This window comes from Sparus aurata, chromosome 23 (assembly GCF_900880675.1).
Source record: "Sparus aurata chromosome 23, fSpaAur1.1, whole genome shotgun sequence".
NCBI classification, from domain to species: domain Eukaryota; kingdom Metazoa; phylum Chordata; class Actinopteri; order Spariformes; family Sparidae; genus Sparus; species Sparus aurata.
In genome coordinates this window covers 9,066,135-9,084,942 of record NC_044209.1, presented here as the reverse complement: position 1 = coordinate 9,084,942, position 18,808 = coordinate 9,066,135, and the positions used below count along the sequence as shown (strand labels likewise).

General features: G+C 47.2%; 1 protein-coding gene across 3 annotated transcripts in view; it reads left to right on the top strand.

Annotated features, from left to right (window-relative positions):
• The window catches only part of tnrc18 (trinucleotide repeat containing 18), a 46,868-nt gene that overhangs the window by 14,044 nt on the left and 14,016 nt on the right, over positions 1-18,808 (top strand). The window contains exons 3-19 of one of the 3 annotated variants that reach the window (XM_030408953.1): positions 564-704; positions 1,396-1,440; positions 4,170-4,274; positions 4,663-6,519; positions 8,834-8,921; positions 9,035-9,264; positions 10,331-10,477; positions 10,825-11,009; positions 11,571-11,985; positions 12,096-13,061; positions 13,156-13,301; positions 13,382-13,515; positions 13,671-13,784; positions 13,876-14,059; positions 14,156-14,471; positions 15,589-15,801; positions 18,451-18,624. In XM_030408953.1, coding sequence (XP_030264813.1) covers positions 564-704; positions 1,396-1,440; positions 4,170-4,274; positions 4,663-6,519; positions 8,834-8,921; positions 9,035-9,264; positions 10,331-10,477; positions 10,825-11,009; positions 11,571-11,985; positions 12,096-13,061; positions 13,156-13,301; positions 13,382-13,515; positions 13,671-13,784; positions 13,876-14,059; positions 14,156-14,471; positions 15,589-15,801; positions 18,451-18,624 — 5,460 coding nt within the window. Of the gene's footprint in view, positions 1-563; positions 705-1,395; positions 1,441-4,169; positions 4,275-4,662; positions 6,520-8,833; positions 8,922-9,034; positions 9,265-10,330; positions 10,478-10,824; positions 11,010-11,570; positions 11,986-12,083; positions 13,062-13,155; positions 13,302-13,381; positions 13,516-13,670; positions 13,785-13,875; positions 14,060-14,155; positions 14,472-15,588; positions 15,802-18,450; positions 18,625-18,808 lie in introns of all 3 variants that reach the window. The other 2 variants (XM_030408952.1, XM_030408954.1) reach the window with 2 other exon arrangements.

Genomic DNA, 18,808 nt, shown 5'->3' with positions numbered 1-18,808 from the left:
TCAACTAATTGATGAATAAATTGTTGCAGCTGTAGATCAACAGATAAACAAATGAAATCCCTGAACAGGGAAGGATCTGATTATCCGTATCTATCGAGAGAGCGTACTTGCTGATCTGATCCAATCCAACTGTGCACGAGTCCCTAAATGCTCCGTCCAATCAGTGCCTCCCAGAAGAGCGAGTAGCCTCATGACTGCCCCTCTTGGTTCTCTCCTGCTGTGACAACTGTGGTTTTTAGTTGGTGGTTACATTAACTGTCCTTTTCTTCTGTGTACAGTCTGTCTGTGGTCTGTCTCATGGAAACAGAGTGCATGGTGGCTCAGTAATAATGTGATTACAACAGACTGCTTCAGCATAGAACCATCAGCATGTATCGATTGTGCACATCTCACTCTCTCTCACACACACACACACACACACACACACACACACACACACACACACGCACACACACACACACACAGAGGAAAGTGACAGCATGTACAGTTTAAATCAATAGTGTTTGTCGAGTTTGGTTCTTGTGGGTATGAGGGTGACTGACGACCTTCGTTCTCCCTCCCAGGCGATGCCTTCCCGGCAGGCTCCAGTCCCTTCCTATCAGGTTATCCCGGCCCCTCCCCCCTGACCTCTGACCCATCGTACAGATCGGCCAATCCCAGCGGTCTGCAGATGGCTCAGCTGTGGGCGTCACATGCTCATGAAGGTAAATCACCATTCTCCTCGAAGACACTTGGATTTTCTTTTGCTTTCTCTTCCTGTTTCTCTCCTCCTTTCTGTCTCGGTGCATAATTCAGATGCTTGAAGACACAGGCGACATCATATTCTCATGACATTTGTCACAGTGAGCTCCTGTCCAAAGCCCAGGAGGCTCGTTCCTCTCTGTTTCATTGCTTACACCAGTGGGATCCTGTTCCATTTCTGTCTCTCTGCTGGTGGCTGTGCTCCCGGCTCTGTCCTATATGCGTCTCGTTTTCTCCGTCCTCCACCTGTCTCTTACTTTTGCCTGTCATGCGTTACTGTAATCTATCTTCCTCCCTCTTGTTCTTTTTTTGAGCTTCCTGTCCAGCATGCACTTTGTCTCTGTCTGTGTCTCTCACCTGCCCTACTTTTCCACAACATCTCTCTCCTGACCTATCTTATGTACACAGTTTTAGACACACACAGGTGTGTGTGTGTGTGTGTGTGTGTGTGTGTGTGTGTGTGTGTGTGTGTATATGTAGAGAGATAGAGAGATAGCGATAGAGATATATATAGATAGTATGTGTGTGTTTTTGTCCTTTCCTTGGACCTCTCTGTACTCTTCTTAAGGTCTGTTCAGTAAGTGATTGAATCTCTGTTTCCTCTTCATTCCCTCCTGTCCTTTTGTGTCCTGTTATCAAATCTCGCTGGAGTAGAAGGTCAGATGGGAGGAAACGTATCCCGCAGTGCATTTTGTCAAGGTAAAGGGAGAAGGGCGAACAGATTCTATTTAGGATTCATTTAAAAGCTGATCGCATCTCCTGTGTGACACAGATCTTGTTCAGTGCTTTTCCAAACACGGCAAATCAGATTGTGTGCGATTCGTTTTTTTTTTTAAGATTTAGTCTTAATCTTACTCCCTACAGGGATGATTCCGGCACATGATTGCACCTATGATTATCTGCAATAGTCGGAGTAGTAACTTCTGGTGGTTCCCTGACAGCCACTCAGAGCCATAAAACTATAAAAGGGATTAAACAAACATGGTATAATGTGTGAAGAGGTGACCTTTTGGAATTGCTGGTATGTGCACTTTACTTTCAGAGCCAGGCTAGCCTGTTTTTTCAGATGTTTTCTACTAATCCCAGGCTTCCATATATTCGTATACAGGAACTCGTGTTTAAGGAGTACCTATATGCAAATATATGGAAGCCTGCGATTTAAATTAAATTGTATGCATGCCTTGTTCCTGTGAACCCCCTGTGTGTGTGGCGGACTCCACCACCAGCAATCACAGCTGTTAAATTGAGAGCTAATTACAGACTGTAAAAACCTTTAGACTATTGTAGAAAAATGCTAAACATGAAAAGTACCAAGAACAGTTTTTTTGCAATTCTGAAGGGTTGCACCTTTCAAATTATACATTGAAATACACACGTTGATGTCTTACCCACCGGCTCTGAGCGTCAGCCCAGCCAAGACACATCCTGTTTGACTTTAAATTCAGCCGAAGCAGGAAGGATAAAGGATGGATGGACTTTGGAACGCTCGACTTACTGCAGCCTCAATTCAGGCTAAACTGTATCTGAAGCTAAAGAAGCTCAAACTTCCTGCTGGCTGAAGGAGCAACAGAATCCACTTTCACTGATATGAATAGAAATCTTCACAGCCTAAAAACGGTTCTTAATACCTGCTGGCTGGCTCTAATAGCAGCTAAAGTTACTAAAGCTGGAGACGTTTCTGGGCTGCAGCCTTTGGATATGCCTGGGATGCACCATAGCTGCACAGGAACCCTGAATCAAAGCTGTAGTAGATCAAGGTTAGCTGTTAGCCGTGGTTAGAGGACGCTTTGCAAGAAACCTATCCCGCATGCCTGTACACCCGTCACATCGTTCCTCTTATAGTTCTGTCTCCTTGCGCCTTCCTCTAACCGCTGACGCCCCCACCTCCCGCCTCTTCAGGCTTCTCCATTTCTGCCTCTCAAAAAACAGAGACTGAGACAGATTTATACTTGGGCTCTGCTCCCCGGCACTCTGCGCTGGAATGGGTGCGGCGTCTTTGATTTTCCTTGGAATGGCCAGAGTGTGTGGGAACATGGAATGTCTCACCCTCTCTCTGGGTGGGCACAGGTCTTTCTTTTATTACATGTGGCTTGACGCAATGACACCAGCCAGCATTGGGGTTGCACCCAGCTCAGGCCTGACACAGAAATCCAAAGCATTACACCAGGCGCAAGGCTTTGTCTATATTAAGATCTGGTCTCTAAGAGCAGCAGCTGGCTGTCGGGCAGACTCTCGCCCAACATCAACCTCAAGCCGACCTCACCAACAAAACTCATTGTTGCAGGTGACGCGGGGTCAACTGTTAACGCCAGTGTGCAAAGTTTAGTATGATTTCAAAGTGGTCCGATCTGGTTTACATGTTACATGTTCTCACATCTGCTGACTTGTCTGAGTTGGAGCTCAGGGTACAAGTTGAGTAATCCCTCGGTTAATCAATAGAAAATGAATTGCCAACTTTTGGCACATCATATTCTTTCAAATCTGACTGATCATTGTTTTTCCCTTGTTTTCCGTGACATAATGTGTCGTTATGTTGTCATATGTTGTTATAAACTCTTGGTTCATATGACAGGCTGTTAATGTTTTTTGCTGACACTCTGGGGACAAAACAATTAATATACTGAGAAAATAATTGTTGGATATATCAATAAAGAAAATAATTGGCAACATGGGTCTGAATACCCTTGTGATAATGAATCAATATATCTATCAATAACTCAATATAATGCAGTACGCACATACAATTCAGTCGACACATCTCTAAAAATATACATCATAGCCTTCAATTAGGTATGATCTATTGCAGGACTGAATTTGTTTAAATAAACTGACAACTGAGTATGAAAGCACCAGTTTCCTACCAGTAACCCGGGGTGACATGCATTTATTTAATAGGTGAGTTGCTTTACTCCATATGATGCAACAATCAGCAATCCAACCTCATCCTCTGTTTATGGCTCTGTTCAAATGACTCAGTCACTTCAGGAGGATGTAAGTAGGGCTTCAGTGACATATTTTATTTCATTATTAGTTACTCTGTCCATACTTGTCTCCATAAACAATTTGGTCTGTCAATCAAATGTTGGAAAAAAGTGAGAGATCAAAATTGCCATCTTCAGATTTTTTGCAGCCCACAAGACATTTCGTTATCATTAATAAAAACTGGACAAAAGAAGCAAATCCTCACAGTTGAGAAGCTGAAGCTTTCCAAGTAATTGCCAGTTCATTTTCTGCAAGTCGCCTCATTCCTGTCGGCGATGTAAGTGCCAATATTCTGTTTGTGGCTTGACTACACGAGCTGCTTTTAAATCCCAGGAGTTGTTCAGTAGCTTTAAATAGAAGCCATAGTATTTGGAGGACGAGAAATTGCATAGTTATATTTCTGTGTTAACTAGATTGTGTGACATGTTGTGTTTGTGTGTCTCTAGGCTACCCTCCTCTCCCGAGCAGCCTGTACTCAAGCCCCTACCTGTCTCTGGGGCACCTGGACCCTCCCTCGCTCTCCCAGCATCCTCTCTACGACTCACATAAAGGTCAGTCGCTGTCACCATCCACATTCACAGAGACAAGTGGCTGAATTAAGTGTCCACACACACTCCCACACGAGTTCACGTGGGGTTTGTTTTCATTGAGTGAGAAGTATGTTGTGGAACAGGGCCAGAAATGGGCAACATTCAGCTGACAGGAGGACCAGTTTTAGTGTAATGTATCGTTTTGCTCCTCCTGGATGTGACTGTTGTAGAATTATTGTCAGCTTGTGTAACTGTTATATTTTTCTGGCAAGTCGACATTTAAATATTTATTATGCTCACCTTTGAATCTTCATCTGTTCAGGTTATATAATGTAGTGTGTGTTTGTGTGTGTTGTTGTTTTTTTGTTTGTTTTTAGACTCACATGACATGCATTTTGTGTCTTTTTAGATGGATTTTACCTGCCAGCCTCCTTGAGCCAATTACCCCTCCATCCCCCATCTGCACCGCCGACTGCCCCGTCCAGCTCCACACCCCCTCAGAGGACGTCCCGAGACGGGGGGAGAGACCGGCATTACCGGGGGGAGAGGGAGAGAGAGAGGGACAGAGAGCGAGAGCGATCGAGAGAGGAGCAGAGACCGCATAGCGTGGTGGACCTGACACAGGACGGCAGGAGCGAGGAGGACCGCAGGGCGAGGAGCGGTGAACGAGAGAGAGAGAGGGACAGGGACACCGAGAGAGATATTTGGTCCATCCATCCTCACCACCACCAGCAAAAGTCACACTCCCAACCTTCAGCAGAGCCCAGACCCAGGCCGTCGCCTCCACGGCCATCCTTCCCTTCGGGTGGTGGTGGTGGGAGCAGATTTCATGGAGCAGAAATGGACAGAGGGGTTCGGGATGAAGAGGGGGCCTCTCGACACCACCATAACTCTAACGCGAACTCGAATAACTCAAACTCTCACTCAGAAAGACACAGGAGGAGCGACGCTGCAGCCACGTCGACCGGAGGCCTCCACATCTCCTACGCCCATCCTACTACGCTTCAGCCCTCTGCCGTTGGCCCGCCCCACCCCTCCACGCCCAGAGAACCTTGCAGAGAGCAACGAGTCATCGCGCCGACATATGTGCCTTCTGTGGAGGTATACGACGAGCGGGCTGGGCCCATCCAGATCGCCTCGCAAGCCCGTGACAACAAACACGGTGACAAACACCGGGACAGAGACAGAGACAGAGACAGAGATAGGGACAGGGACAGGGACAGGGACAGAGACAGAGACAGAGAGCGGGACAGAAACAGGGAGAGGGAGAGCTACAGGTTTCCTGAAAGGAGCCTTGAGCACCCTCGACTCTCCCAGTCTGGCGAATCAGGCAATCAACGAGAAGAAGGCTCTGTCATTTGTTCCAATGGTTCCATTGGTAAACGAGGACAGGATGCTTCTTACTCCTCCAGTCAATCAAGGTTCAGCCCGGAAACCAGGGATATCCCTAAACACTCGCTCCGATTGGGCATAGAGCGAGGAGGGGCGGAGCCTAAGTGGAATACCATCAGCCCATTAGCCAACTATGCCACGAGTCACATGGCTGCCCTGGCGGCCCAACATGGACACACACTCTCCTCCACCCACAGCCAGCAGACACACACACAGATGTCTCATTCGCCTCACACGAGCCACCGGCCCAGCAACAACACACACTCCACCCACAGCCATTCCCCACAAACACACCCCTCCCAACACGGACACGGGCATGTAGGCGAGGAGGGGAGTCAGAGACGCTACCTGGACCCATCGACACTTTACCGACCTGGAGGGTCAGGTGGTGGAGAGCGAGGCGGGGGCGCAGGTTCAGAGCCCACAGAGGTTTCAGCCATGCAGAGTCTGATTAAATACAGTGGAAACTTTGCAGCTGAGGGTCCTGGGTCCACAAGGCACGCTGCAGACGGCCGAGGGCCCTTTGGGGGTCTTGGTAGCATCGTGACAGAGGCTGAAAGAGAGAGGGAGAGGGAAAAAGAGAGGGAGCGGGAAAGAGAGAGGGAAAAAGAGAGAGAGCGGGAGAGAGACAGGGAAAGGGTTTCAGTTGGATCAGGTGCTTCAGGGGCGTTGAGGGTGCCTCCTCAGCTGAAGAGGGAGCAGGAGCGGCCAGACAGCGCCCGCTCCTTTGGCCGAGAGGGGGAGGGAGAGGTGCGCCACCCTCCAGTTGGTATTGCTGTGGCTGTGGCCCGGCAGAGAGACAGTGTGAGCACCAGTAAACAGACCAGCGGACCTTCAGACTCACAGAGGACCCTGCTGCAATCAGCTATTAAAGGTAACAATCTACCGCATGTCAGAAAGTGCCAGAAAAGTCACCGAAACACTGTTATCAATGCTACATTCATGCGTTGTTTTTTCCTAACCTTCTTTTTAAATTTTTTGTTTTCCTTCATGTGAATCATTTCCATTGTGTGTCGTGTATGAAAAGAGTACAGTTTTTTTAGATGCATTCTGATTGAATATAGGTTAGAAAGACCTGCCCAGAATCATGTGGTGACATTCACTCAATCAAAGAAGTCATTTTATATTTTTATAGTTTCTGGCAAGTTAAATCAAGTGCACTTCCCTTATTGGAAACATTTTTCTAATGTATTTTTGCTTTCAACTCTCTCGGCTGTGGCTTCGCTCAGAATCACACTGCGGGGAACGTAGATCCCCTTAGTTAAATGAACCGAGAGCAAATGATTCCTCATTTCGGTTCCCATGAATAATGGAGGATTCATTTTCTTTCGGATCACAGTCATGTTTCCACAGTCCTGTTTGACTTTGAGGTGTTCATGCATGTAACGTGATTGGAATAGTAAAAACAACCCCCCCACCCACCCCTTCTCCCCAAATTACTAATTATGTCATGGGTTGTATTTTGTTGAAAGGCTCCTTTTTTGGCGAGCGTGTTGGCTCTCCGCGCTGCATAGCAATTCCTGCCATACAGCGCTCTATTCTCGTACGTCAAGGTCATTCAGCTACTGTGCTCCCTCTCATCGCTCTGTCTTTCTCCTTGTTTCTGTTTCTCTTCTCTTCTTTCTCTCTCCGTCCTCCCACAGTTCACCTCTCTCTCTCCTGCTCTTTTCTTTTGGCTGAATGTCTCTCGCCCTTCCTTCCTCTCTGAGAAGGTCTCTTTGTGGCGACACTCCCTCCTTGTCCCACCTCAGGCCCCCCGCTCTTTCTCCACTCTTTTCTTCAGCTCCACCTCCCCAACCCCACCTCCACCCTCTCTGCATTAAACATGTCATTACAGAGTGCAGCTAAAAGCTACAAACAAGCCTTGAATTACAATAAGACCATGGGTGCGTTGCTAAGCAATGGATCAGTCTTGAGAGTGACGGACTGTGTGTGTGCGTGCGTGTGTATGTGTGTGTGTGTATGAGGAATTGTGTGTATCAGTAAAATACTAAAGGTGTATGTGTGCGCGCACTTGCATCCCTGATGGGGGCGTTTATTCATTTCCGTGCTGGAGCAGAGTGATTGGTCTAATAGCATCAGCCCCTCACGCTAAGAAGAGCTCTAAATAAACAGCTGAGGATTTACACAGAAAACACGAGTAGATGGATGAGTAGATGGAGGGAAGCAGGAAGGAGAAGAAGAAGGATAGGTTAATGATAAGGGACGGACGTAGATCGATAGGTTGATAGACGGGAAGAGAGAGGTATGTCGGGAAGTAAAGAAGTGAAAAGAGAGTGTGAGGTGGAGGGAGGAGCGGGCAGAGAGAGGGGGCGTGCAGCGCTAATCGCTGGCTTTCTGATGCAGAGAGGATAGCATGTGGGACAGACTCCCTGTAACCTTGGTAACAGTCTTGAAACCTTTCCTGCGGAGCATGTCAGGGTTTGTTAAAGTCTCTTGTCCCTTTACGGGCTGCACACACACACACGCACACACACACTCGAGCACAACTGAAGGGTTCAGCACACTTGTATAAAACCTTTCTGCAGCTCTGGGACCTTCAGTCAGTGTGGATGGGATGGAAGAGGGTTAACAGGGGAAGAGCGCAAGGAGGAGATCCTCATGTTTATTCTGGATTGCTCGGCTGAGTGCTGCTGCTGCTTTCCTTCTTTTTTTGTACTGCTCTCCATCTCTTGTCTTTTGCCATCGGCCCTCATAGTAAGCAGGATGGGTTTTGCCGTGTGTGTGTGCGTGTGTGTGTGTGGTAAGGCAGTAGTGGTATGTTCACACATCTCCTGTGGCACTAGACTAATAACTGATAAGAGCTGACACTCGGAGTGAGAGCTGTCACTCCATTTGTGTGTGTGCTTGTACAGTATGTGTGCACACGCTCTTTGTGTTCGGGCTGCGGCCCAACATTGTATTTTTAGCCTCTCCTCTCGTTTTGACATGCCGTGTCATGTCACCATTACATAGCCAGTGCCACCTCGTCTCCCCCCCCCCGCCGTCACCCACTTCGTCTCTTCTCACCACATATTTTTCCAGCGTTGCTCTCAACGGTCCAGCGTATCATCTTTCACAGCTTGTATCCTTTTCTTTAATGTATATTTCATGTGGGATCAGGGTTTAAACACTCAAGCCAGCGATGCAGCGACTGAACATCTTTATCTAATCTCTTTCTCCCCCCTCTGTGCCTGAACCCATCACAGATGAGGAGCGAGGGGAGGAGCGCGCTCGCCATCATGATGACAGACTGTTGGCCGGCCGACTTGAGCGCGAGCAGGAGAAAGTGCTCAGGTAAGGGGGTGTGGCTTACAGTTTATCCACATTGACCCAAACCTGGAAATATGCTCTCAACTTTCCATTTTCAGTCACTTGTTTAAAAAAAAGTTTGTTTCTTTTTCTTCCAGAGAGTCCAAGGAGCTGGCAGAGTTTACTCAGATGCACCCGGCCCCGCTGTCTAGCGGCCTGACACCCAGTATGATGACTCCCAGCCTCATGACCCCCAACCTTATGGTGACAGGCGGGGCTGCACTGGCAGGGGCGGGGCGATGGCCGCCTGACCATTCAACTCTAACCTCTCACCCCTGGATGCCCCGGCCTGGAGCCCCTCCAGTCTGGCTCTCCAGCTCACCATATGGTACACTGATGTGCACGTGACTGACGACACTTGTTAACTGCTGCAAGCACATGTTCAGATGTTCCACAAATTATTAAACATAGCCATTATATGAAACGTGTGTCACAAGGAATGTTAAGAGCTTGTATCGTGAGAAAAGTTTTAAGATTATGAGATTGCTGATTTTAATTTTTTAAATGTGATAGGTATTTGAATACCTATTGGTTAGACAAAACAAGTAATTTGATGATGTCACAATAAGCTTAAATGTTTGTAATTAACAGTTGATCAGAAACAAATTGGCAAATTAACTGCTTTTGAAAAAAAATGCTTAAAAGCTTGTAGTATGGCAACACACCATTGTATTATTTGAAGATTATATTTCCATAATATGTTCATCACAACATCATTAAATCTAGTTATGAAAAACACATATGAAAAGGTACATCAGCATGCGACACAAAGCATTAGTATTACAGTAGTTTTCAGTGTATTACATGGAGCAGCACCTTTTATCTAATGCGGTGCTGTAGATTTAAGAGTCTAAATCAGTTCAACACCAGCACGTGGCATGCTTGCAAAATTCTACATGTGCCTGTGTAGCCTGTTCTCATCGGCGTAACAGAAAAGGAGTTGTTGTCTAACTGTCAAGTGGCTAGTCCAGCAGCAGCCTCCAGGGGTTAAGTTCCTCAGACATTCCTGATCTTGGCAGGACATTCCTGCTCCTCCAACAGCATCAAGACTCACATACTTATGTGAGCGTACACATAACTGCGCACACATCAGAAAATATGGAAACCACACATGTGTACACAGATTTCCCCAAGGACCAGCTCTGTCTAGACCAACGGGGCAAAAAAGAAATTCAAAAACAGTGTTCTCACTGGTATAACTCTAACTCCATTATGGCTACAATTTGGGTATATATATATATATATTTATATATAGGGTGAAGAATGTAGCTGAGTAAATGTTAGTTTTAACTTGGCTGAGATTTTTTTCTCTCGTCTAACTTTCTCAGTCTCTAACATTTTTCACACTTTTTCTTTCCACTTCCACCCATTTGTCCCCCTCCTTTCCCATCCAGGCCTGGGTCCTTCCTCACTTCACCAGACCCTCCCACCAGGCTACGCACCCTCTCTGCCAGGCTCCTTGCCCCCTCCGTACCAGTTTGCCAGGGACCCACAGTCTGGACAGCTAATAGTCATTCCCACTGAACACCTGCCACACTACGGTATGAAAGCTGCTCCCTCTGTATGCTTGTATGCATTTAATCTAAAGTATAGGTACATGGTTTTAGTTTGCCTATTCTTTTATTTTTAACATTTGTTGCACTTTGGCAAGAAAATGAAGTATTTCTACATTCAGTTTGAAACAGATGTTGGGATTACAATTACTGTAAACAAATAAAATCATATTCAGTGGTATCGACAGCTTCCATATGTTATTGTAGATGGATGCCAGTTGTTTGTTGCGTAATATTGCTTTTTACCAACTTTGATAGCAAAAAATGCTTTATAAACACGACAAGTTGAAATCTTTTGTCCTTTGTTCCCTGTGCCCTTGTCCATTGCTCTGCAGGAGGTGATGTGCTGGAGCGTGGAGGCCCGGTGTGGTCGGGGGTTTACGGTACGGGCAGCTCGCTGCAGCACGCAGCCCAGCTCCAGCTCCTCTCCCAGCAGCAGATGCTCCGGCAGCAGGAGCTGCTCATGATCCAGCAGCACACGGCTCAGGTCTTAGAGCTGCAGAGGAACGCACAGCTAGTTGTAAGTGGACTTCCCATAGCTACACATGGAATGAAGCAAAGCAGTCCTGCAGCTGTATGAGATATTTGTGTGCATAATACAGCTGTCTTTACAAACACATATTACATCAAGCAAGTAGAACTCGAAATGAGACAAAATACATACACAATCAAGCCATGTTTTTTTCACGGTAATGGTAATAAAGGAAGATGTCACCCAGTGTGGCCCCTTTATGTTATATGTGTGACAGCAGCAGAGCTCTGTGGAACAGAGGAATAAGCTACATGTATATTACTTCAGATACACACACAGTACTGGATCCATTCATTGTTGTTCATGGGATTTGTTCATAATAATAAAATATATAGAATATTACCTGACGATGTATACAACCAGGAGACATATTTTTATGAGAAAATAAGGTGTGCAGCATATTCAGAGAACAGCACATCCTGCAGCTGCACAACTAGAAATTGAAGGAAGTCTAAACAATGCAACCACACAACGATATTTATACCCTGAAGCAAAGTATGTCACATGACGGACACAGCATACAAAGCCGTCTCCTCTGCTGTGTTTCAGGAGCGTTTAAAGGCCAGCGAGCACCGGCCAGAGATGGAAGACAAAGCAGACAAGCGGAACGCCGACCCCAAGCCCTGCCCCTCCTCCATATCCTCCCCGTCTCCCTCACCTGTCCTGCACCCGCGCAAACCTCCCCCTCCCTCTCGCTCCCCAACCCCGTCTACCTCCTCCCTCACCCCGCTGCCTCCGCTGCCCTCACCTGTGACCACCCTCAAGTCAGAGGATGGTGGGCAGAGAGTGATGTCTCACCCACCGACGCCCCTGCCTCACACGCCTTCCCCCCACTCGGCCTCTCCACTCACGTCCTCCCCGCGGCGTCCTAAACAGGAGGCGGCCGAGGAGGTGGAAGTTGGGCGGAGGGAGCAGAGGGGGGGACAGAAGACCTCCTCAGCACCCTTTCAAGGAATCTACTCAGGTGAGTCCTGAGGAATCTTAACCAGAGCTGCTTGGCCTCATGTTAACTCAATCTTCTTTACATTCATGACTGTAATTTCTGTTTTCTTTTAACGCCAGATCTCCCTCCAGGTTACCCTTACCAGTCCATCACCGCCCCATTTGGCTCACCTTTCCCCCCCTATCATATCCCAGCACCCACAGCGGCCAACACAGAAGTTGTCCCACCCCACCGCACCCGCTCTCCTGCCTCTGCTGCCCCTTTGCCCTCAGCCCACCTGCATCCACGACTGCAGGAGGCAGACGTCAAACCACAGAAACTAGAGCAGTCAAAGAACGGGTCTTTTCTCAAGCAGGAACCCGGTGTGGAGCCGCCTCGGCTTGACATGACACCAGAGCCTCTGGGTCCTCTCCGCCGGAGCTGCAGCCCTGTGCTACCCAGCCAGGACAGAGATGGAGACAGGGAAGCCCCTAAGCCCACGCCTCAACCGCTACCTCTGCATGTCCCCAGCCCTCCGACGCAACAAGATGACAGACATAAAAAAGTCAGGGAGGAAGAGAAGGAAGGAGGGCAAATCAAAATGGAGGTGTCATCTTACTCCTGTCAGGCAGCATACCCCCTGCCTCCTCCGCTCCTAGAAGCCGAGCCTAAACCAGAGATCATCAAGGATCCAGAACGATATCCAGCGTGCATCACAGCAGATTCAGACAGCCAGGAATTGTCTCAAGTGTGTGCGTCACGAGAGCAAACAGCCAGCGCTGTGTGTGAACAAGAACGACCTGATATTCCAATGAACCTGCTCATTCCTGGTCAGAAAGAAAGTGTCACAGAAACACCAGTTTGTCCTCCTCCCCCCTCCATCTCACCACTCCCGCTGATCTTCGGTCCGGAGGATCCTATGGCGGGGATGCTGGCTCTGCTGACAGCCAGTGAGATGGCCCAGGCCCGCCCCAGCACCCCACCTGCCCCGACACTCTTACCACAGATAGAAAACCCTCCAGTGGATGCAGGTGCTCTGGAGATGGTGGCCCTGGAGGGGATGGCCCTGCTCAGCCAGATGGCCCAGCAGGAGATGGAGCACATGAGCCTGGAGCAAGGTGAGTAGACATGAGGGTCCGAGAAGAGAGAGAGAGAAGGGGAATTGAGAATAATACTACTCTAATGTTTAAATATACTCTGCTTCACCTCCAGATCTGACGTTGGAGGGTCTGGACTGTCTTCTTGAAGCGAGCAGACAGATTTTGTTGGAGGCCATCGAGAAGCAGTCGCACATCGATCTGCCCAGAACACTGGACCCTGACAAGAAGTACAGCTGGAGGCAGAGGAAGGAGGAGCCGGTAAGACCAAGACAAATGTGATGACCACTTAAATGTGTCCATTTGAGAAGCGTTGTGACACTTTTCCCTTTTGTCTACAGATTTACAGTAAAATGTCCGTGGACGTGCTTGACGCAGTGGAAGTGGAATACCGTGTTCGCCTGGCCGAGCTGCAGAAGACGTACAAGGAGAAACAGAGAGATCTTAGCAAGCTGCAGAGACGGCGAGACAAGCGGTGAGTCTTACATCACACAGCTGTAAGAACCACATACAAGATTAATTAATCACACCGCTGCTATTAATATACACTGAAACACACCTGCATTATAATGTTCCCACATCTCCACCCCAGACAAGCACACACCTTTAACTTTTTTATGCATGTGTTAGTGAGCGGCAGCAGCAGGAGGATGAGAGGCGGAGTCTCACCAGACGGGGCAGAGGGCGACCCAGGAAGAGGAAACACCTGACCACACCTGCCAAACTGGACAGCCGGCCTGGAAAGTGAGTGAAATCTTACAATTTTTTTAGTTTTTTTCGTGTGGTCTTTGGTTTTATGTGCTTTACATGAAGTGCAAATATTCCGATGTCTCAGGGTTGGTAGGTCGGTGCAGTACTCTGAGGACTCTGAGGCTGGGGATGGACAGAGGAAGAGGTTCCGACTGTCCAGAGAAGAAGAGGAGACGGAGGCTGGCAGTGGAGGAGTGAAGGTGAAAAAGAAGAAAAAGAAGAAGAAGAGCTGGAATGACCAGGAGCCGTCCACCAGTCACGCTCTGGAGGTAAGCCACCTGGAAGGCCATGTTTTTAATTTTGCTGTAGAATTGTGCCATTGCTGTCATGACTAATAAGGTGTCTCTGTTTGCGTGTGTTGTCAGGTCTTGAAGGCGAAGCGCGGCCAGGTGTGTGAGCAGGAGCAGCTGGCATCAGACCTCGACAGAGCCCTGTCGCTCTCGCAGCTCAGCTCACTTGGCGCATCGCGCAAACTTTCATCCAACTCCAAATTAGACAAGTCCAAGGGCAAGTCCACAGACAGTAGGATGAAGGAGCGCAGCATCCACTCGTCCGTTAAAGGAGGGAAGCACAAGGTGGCAGCCAAAGCTTCTGTTTCTGAGACCGTCCGGAAGGTGAAAGGTCAGAAGAAGACTGCTTTGTTCTCTTCCATGAGATCAGAGCTCAGCAGCTGCTCCAACAGTGAGTACATTAACAGCTTTATGTGGCTGATGTCGTCAGATGAGAACTCATAGAATCCCAGTAACTGAGTTGCAGGTGACGCACTTTCAAAGTGACAAGACTGGCACAGGACTACATTTCTGTACAGCAGGAATGTTTGTTAGATGTTGGTAATTGTAGTTTGACAAAATAATCTTAATTTAAAGTCTGCTCTCTAGTTTTCCAGAAAAGATGCTAAATGGAAATTATTGTGGATTATTTTGTCAAACTATACTTTTCTTATTGTCAACAAATACCATGAAAAGAAAGAAACCAAAAATTAACTGATCCTTCTGACAGCACTATGTGTTTGTGTGTCCAAAGCCTGATATAGCTCATTCATCTGTGCTGTAGTGTTTAGCAGTTGTCCAAAAACTATTAAAAATCCAACAATGAGCCACTGTGACTCACCAGACACCAGATGAGTAAACATCCACAGCTGAAAAGTCCCCCATAAGTATAAGTTTTGATCCTGTTCATGATTATGTTTTCTGAAAGTTTCACTACCCAGCTGAGCCTTCCTTTTATTTTAAATGTAAATATATTTAGTTTCTTTTGACTCAGACTCACTATCACAGTCTTAATGTCATAATTACTCACCAGAACACCAAATGTGTATTCATCTGCTTAAAATAGTCCCAAACAACTGCATAGTTTCCTAACATCGCAGTCCCATTTTCTAAAAACTGCAGTTCCCTGCTGTTCGAGGAAATGATTGAACCTTTTTTAAGAATAAAACTAATGGTCACAGAGCAGGAACGGAAGTGGGAAAATATTAAACAATGGACTAGAAAATTGTTCGTTTTGTTTTCATTTGATTTGTTGACATTAAGAAAAATATAGACAATGGCAGACTCGACCTTTAAAAACATAATTGTAGGTTAGTCCTGTTATAAAAGTATTCTACCTCGCACTCAAGACTGTTATCTTGTTTATGGAGAATATTTCCTCATCTGACCTGAGAGTGAGTGGTAAACTAAGACCAGCATGCAGCACGTACTTGGTGATCGTACACAACTGCTTCTTGAGTGGTTGTGGTGCTCAGTTGTTTAACAGGGTCAGTCCCATCAGGTTATTAACTGTACTTTCTCTGCACCAGACTCAGATTCAGAGGAACACAATTCTGCTCGAGGGGGCTGGCCCCCTCTCTCAGGGACACGTTCCCACGGCAACCTGACCAGGAAGAGGCGGCCCGCATCATCGCCGACATCCCTGCTGTCCAGTCAGAAGTCTCAGAAAAAGAAACACAAGCACTTATCCCTGCTGCTGGAGGAAGCGGGCCTCAGCTCCTCTGACGACTCCTTCGACCAAGGTTACTGACCAAATCTTACAGCTCCTCGCCCCTCGCTGTTGAGTCAGACAAAAAAAACGTGTCACAATTTGAGCCTCGTCACAGCTTGTGTCTTTGTTTGCGTTCCGCTGCGGCAGCTGTTTTCAGACTGTGCTTGAGCGCGACCATCTCTACCTCTCTTGCTGCTGGCTTCTCTGCAAAGTTGCCTTTGTTTTTTAAGAAGAGTTTATACTGATTTCTATGGTGTTTTTTTTATTGCCTGGATTGCAAACCGTTGTTTTGTAGCATTTGTACATTGAAAATTGTGTGATCTGTGAGATTTTTTTCATAAAGTTGTATTGCAGTTTGGTATCTATAAGCTTTATTAAAGGTGTTGATTTGATTGGCACAGAAAGCAAAGCGCTGTGGTCCTTGTGTCTGCTTCATCTGTCTGTCCGTCTCTGTCAGTCTGTCCAGCTGCCACTGCACCTCACACATCCTTTAGACTGCTCTGTTCGTCAAATATCCCTTCAGTTGTCCTGCAAAAAAAAAGTTTTACATTTGGGAAACTGAATCCTTATCCCAGAGCACACAAAGCTGAATCTGACATCTTTGCTTCCTGGTCATAAAAAAGACAAAAGCATTAAAGGTTGGCTCTTTTTTTAGAATGATTAGTTGAATTGACATCAGGCTAAATGTTATTGATGATGTGGTCTATTGTTTTGGTGATGTGGGGGAGATAAATGCAACACTTCTCATTCTAAACGTCTTAACGGCACCAATCCTCTTAGACGTCGGGGATATTTGGACAATAGAGCTCCTCCTGTGTCTACTAAACCTTCAAATAACCCTTTTCCCTTTTACGTTGCTCTCTCAGACACCTTGCTCTGTCCTCTCACCTTCCCCCCCCTCCCCTTCGTCCTACCCATGATGCTTTGAGTGTCTCTCAGCCTGTTCCATGTGCTTGTGCTACTGCTGCTGCCGCTGCGACATTACAGAAGCTTGGCAAGGATTAGCGCAGCCTTGAGCCTACGCTGCCTCGCTACGGCTAAGTCTATGCTGCGGCTAGATCTTTGCTAGAGCTTGACTGTGCTATGGCTAGGCTGCGCTCACGCCACCACTCTGCCCCGCCCTGCCTGAGGCCACACCCCTGTCACCTGCTCTGTAAGTAGGAAGTGCCCCTCCCTCTATTCTTTATTGACCGCTAACATGGGCTATGCTGAAATTGAACTACACATGCAGAGCATTAACTTTTACCATTTTTTATTTATTTATTTCTTTGGTTTTTGTATTTTTATTCTTCTCACAAATTAAAGCTCATTAATGATAGCCGTGGTTGCTCCCACTCACCCAGCCTCACGTCTCCCGATGGCTTGTGAAAGTTCAGAGGAAGTCTTAATGCTGGGACGGAGGATGCAACCACGTTTACTCAAAGCTCATGCCAACACTAGGGGCCTCACAGGGCTGTCCTCTCAGTGCCTGCCTGTTGTAATGTCTGCCTGCTACGGTTAACACATCGTGGATCCACAGTACAACACAAGCACCCACTTTGGCCCCTAAGACAACATGAAATTATGTTTTTAATTAGTTTATTTTGCTCTTGTCTGGAGCCAAAACTAACAGTTTGACCTAAATAAACCTCATAAATCGATTCAAGTAGAATTATTTTTAGTTTAAGAGCGACTTAACACCCCTTAAGAATCTTGTTTTTGCCGTCCTCTGTGGGTTGACTTCCCAACATGGCGCGGTGACGCACCGTGACATCACTGTGTCGCTGTCACAGGTATGAAACTATCAACCAGAGAGGGCGGCAAAGCGCTTTTTTTCACCCGGGTGTTAAGTTGTTAGTTAAGATCATGTTTTTGCAGACACATATTATAGCTAATTTTCTGACGGACATTTGACTCTTTAATGTCGGTGGGACTGAAAAATAATCTTGTACTGTGCTTCCACCCTCACTGTTAACACTCTAACCCCTGAGGAGACGCTCCTCCTGCTCATCTGCTGCCATGGATCTAACTGCTTACTACCATCAATACACAGCTAGCCTGCAGTTTGCTATTGTGTGTGTGAGTGTGTGTGTGTGCCTCGTACAGTCAGAACTGGAGGAAGATGTGCAGTTTTTCACTTTTCTCTCTGTTACTGTAGTGTCTAAAGATTTTCAAATGATACATGAAATCTGAGTCAGAGTTTCAGCACACATGGTGTGTGTGTGTGTGTGTGTGTGTGTGTGTGTGAGAGTGTGAGACATGCATGTATGTGGTAAATCCCAGTTTTTCCTTTCTATATCTTGCTTACTCAGCATTGCAGTGTGAACATGGGCTGCAGTGGTTTGGACAGTCTGTCTCCTCTCTCGCCACTGTTGTTTCTGATCAGCCTACATGTGAAGGAGTGGGATTGAGTGTCTGTGGCTGTGTGTGTGTGTGTGTGTGTGTGTGTGCGCGCAGACAGTTAGATATAAGTTCCAGGCTGCTGTATCCTTTCACACAGGGTTTAATTCAGCTTTGTACTTAGTTTCTCGTCTTCTGAAAGTCCCATCTAGTTTGTTTTTCTTCAGTTCAGTCATTGTCTCTGTGCTGCGGTGTTTGTGTCCACAACCAGTAGAAACAGTAGGGAGTCATTTGACCTTTGGCCCAGACCCGCCCCGCAGCCACATTCCTCTCTGACCTAAAAATCATGTCTCTGACACAGAAACCTCAGAGGACGAGGACGAGGACGTGTCCGATTCGGATGCTGACGGCGGCTGCGAGGAGAGCGGGCTGGGTCTGCTGGCCAGGTTTGCAGCGAGCGCGCTCCCGGTCAGCTCCACGCCACTGAGCCTTCTCCACGACGGCAAACACCACCGCAGCAGGCAAAGCACTCTGGGTAAGACGAGAGCTACTAATGAGTTGTGTGTGACTGAGGGAATGAATATGGATTTTGTTGAAAGTGGAGAAAAACACAGTGGTCAAGCCTTCATTACTGTATTTAAAGAAAATGTCGACAAGCCCGTTCTCTGCACAAACTCTCCTGCTCTCACTGATGTCACAGGTTCCCCTGACAGCGCTCC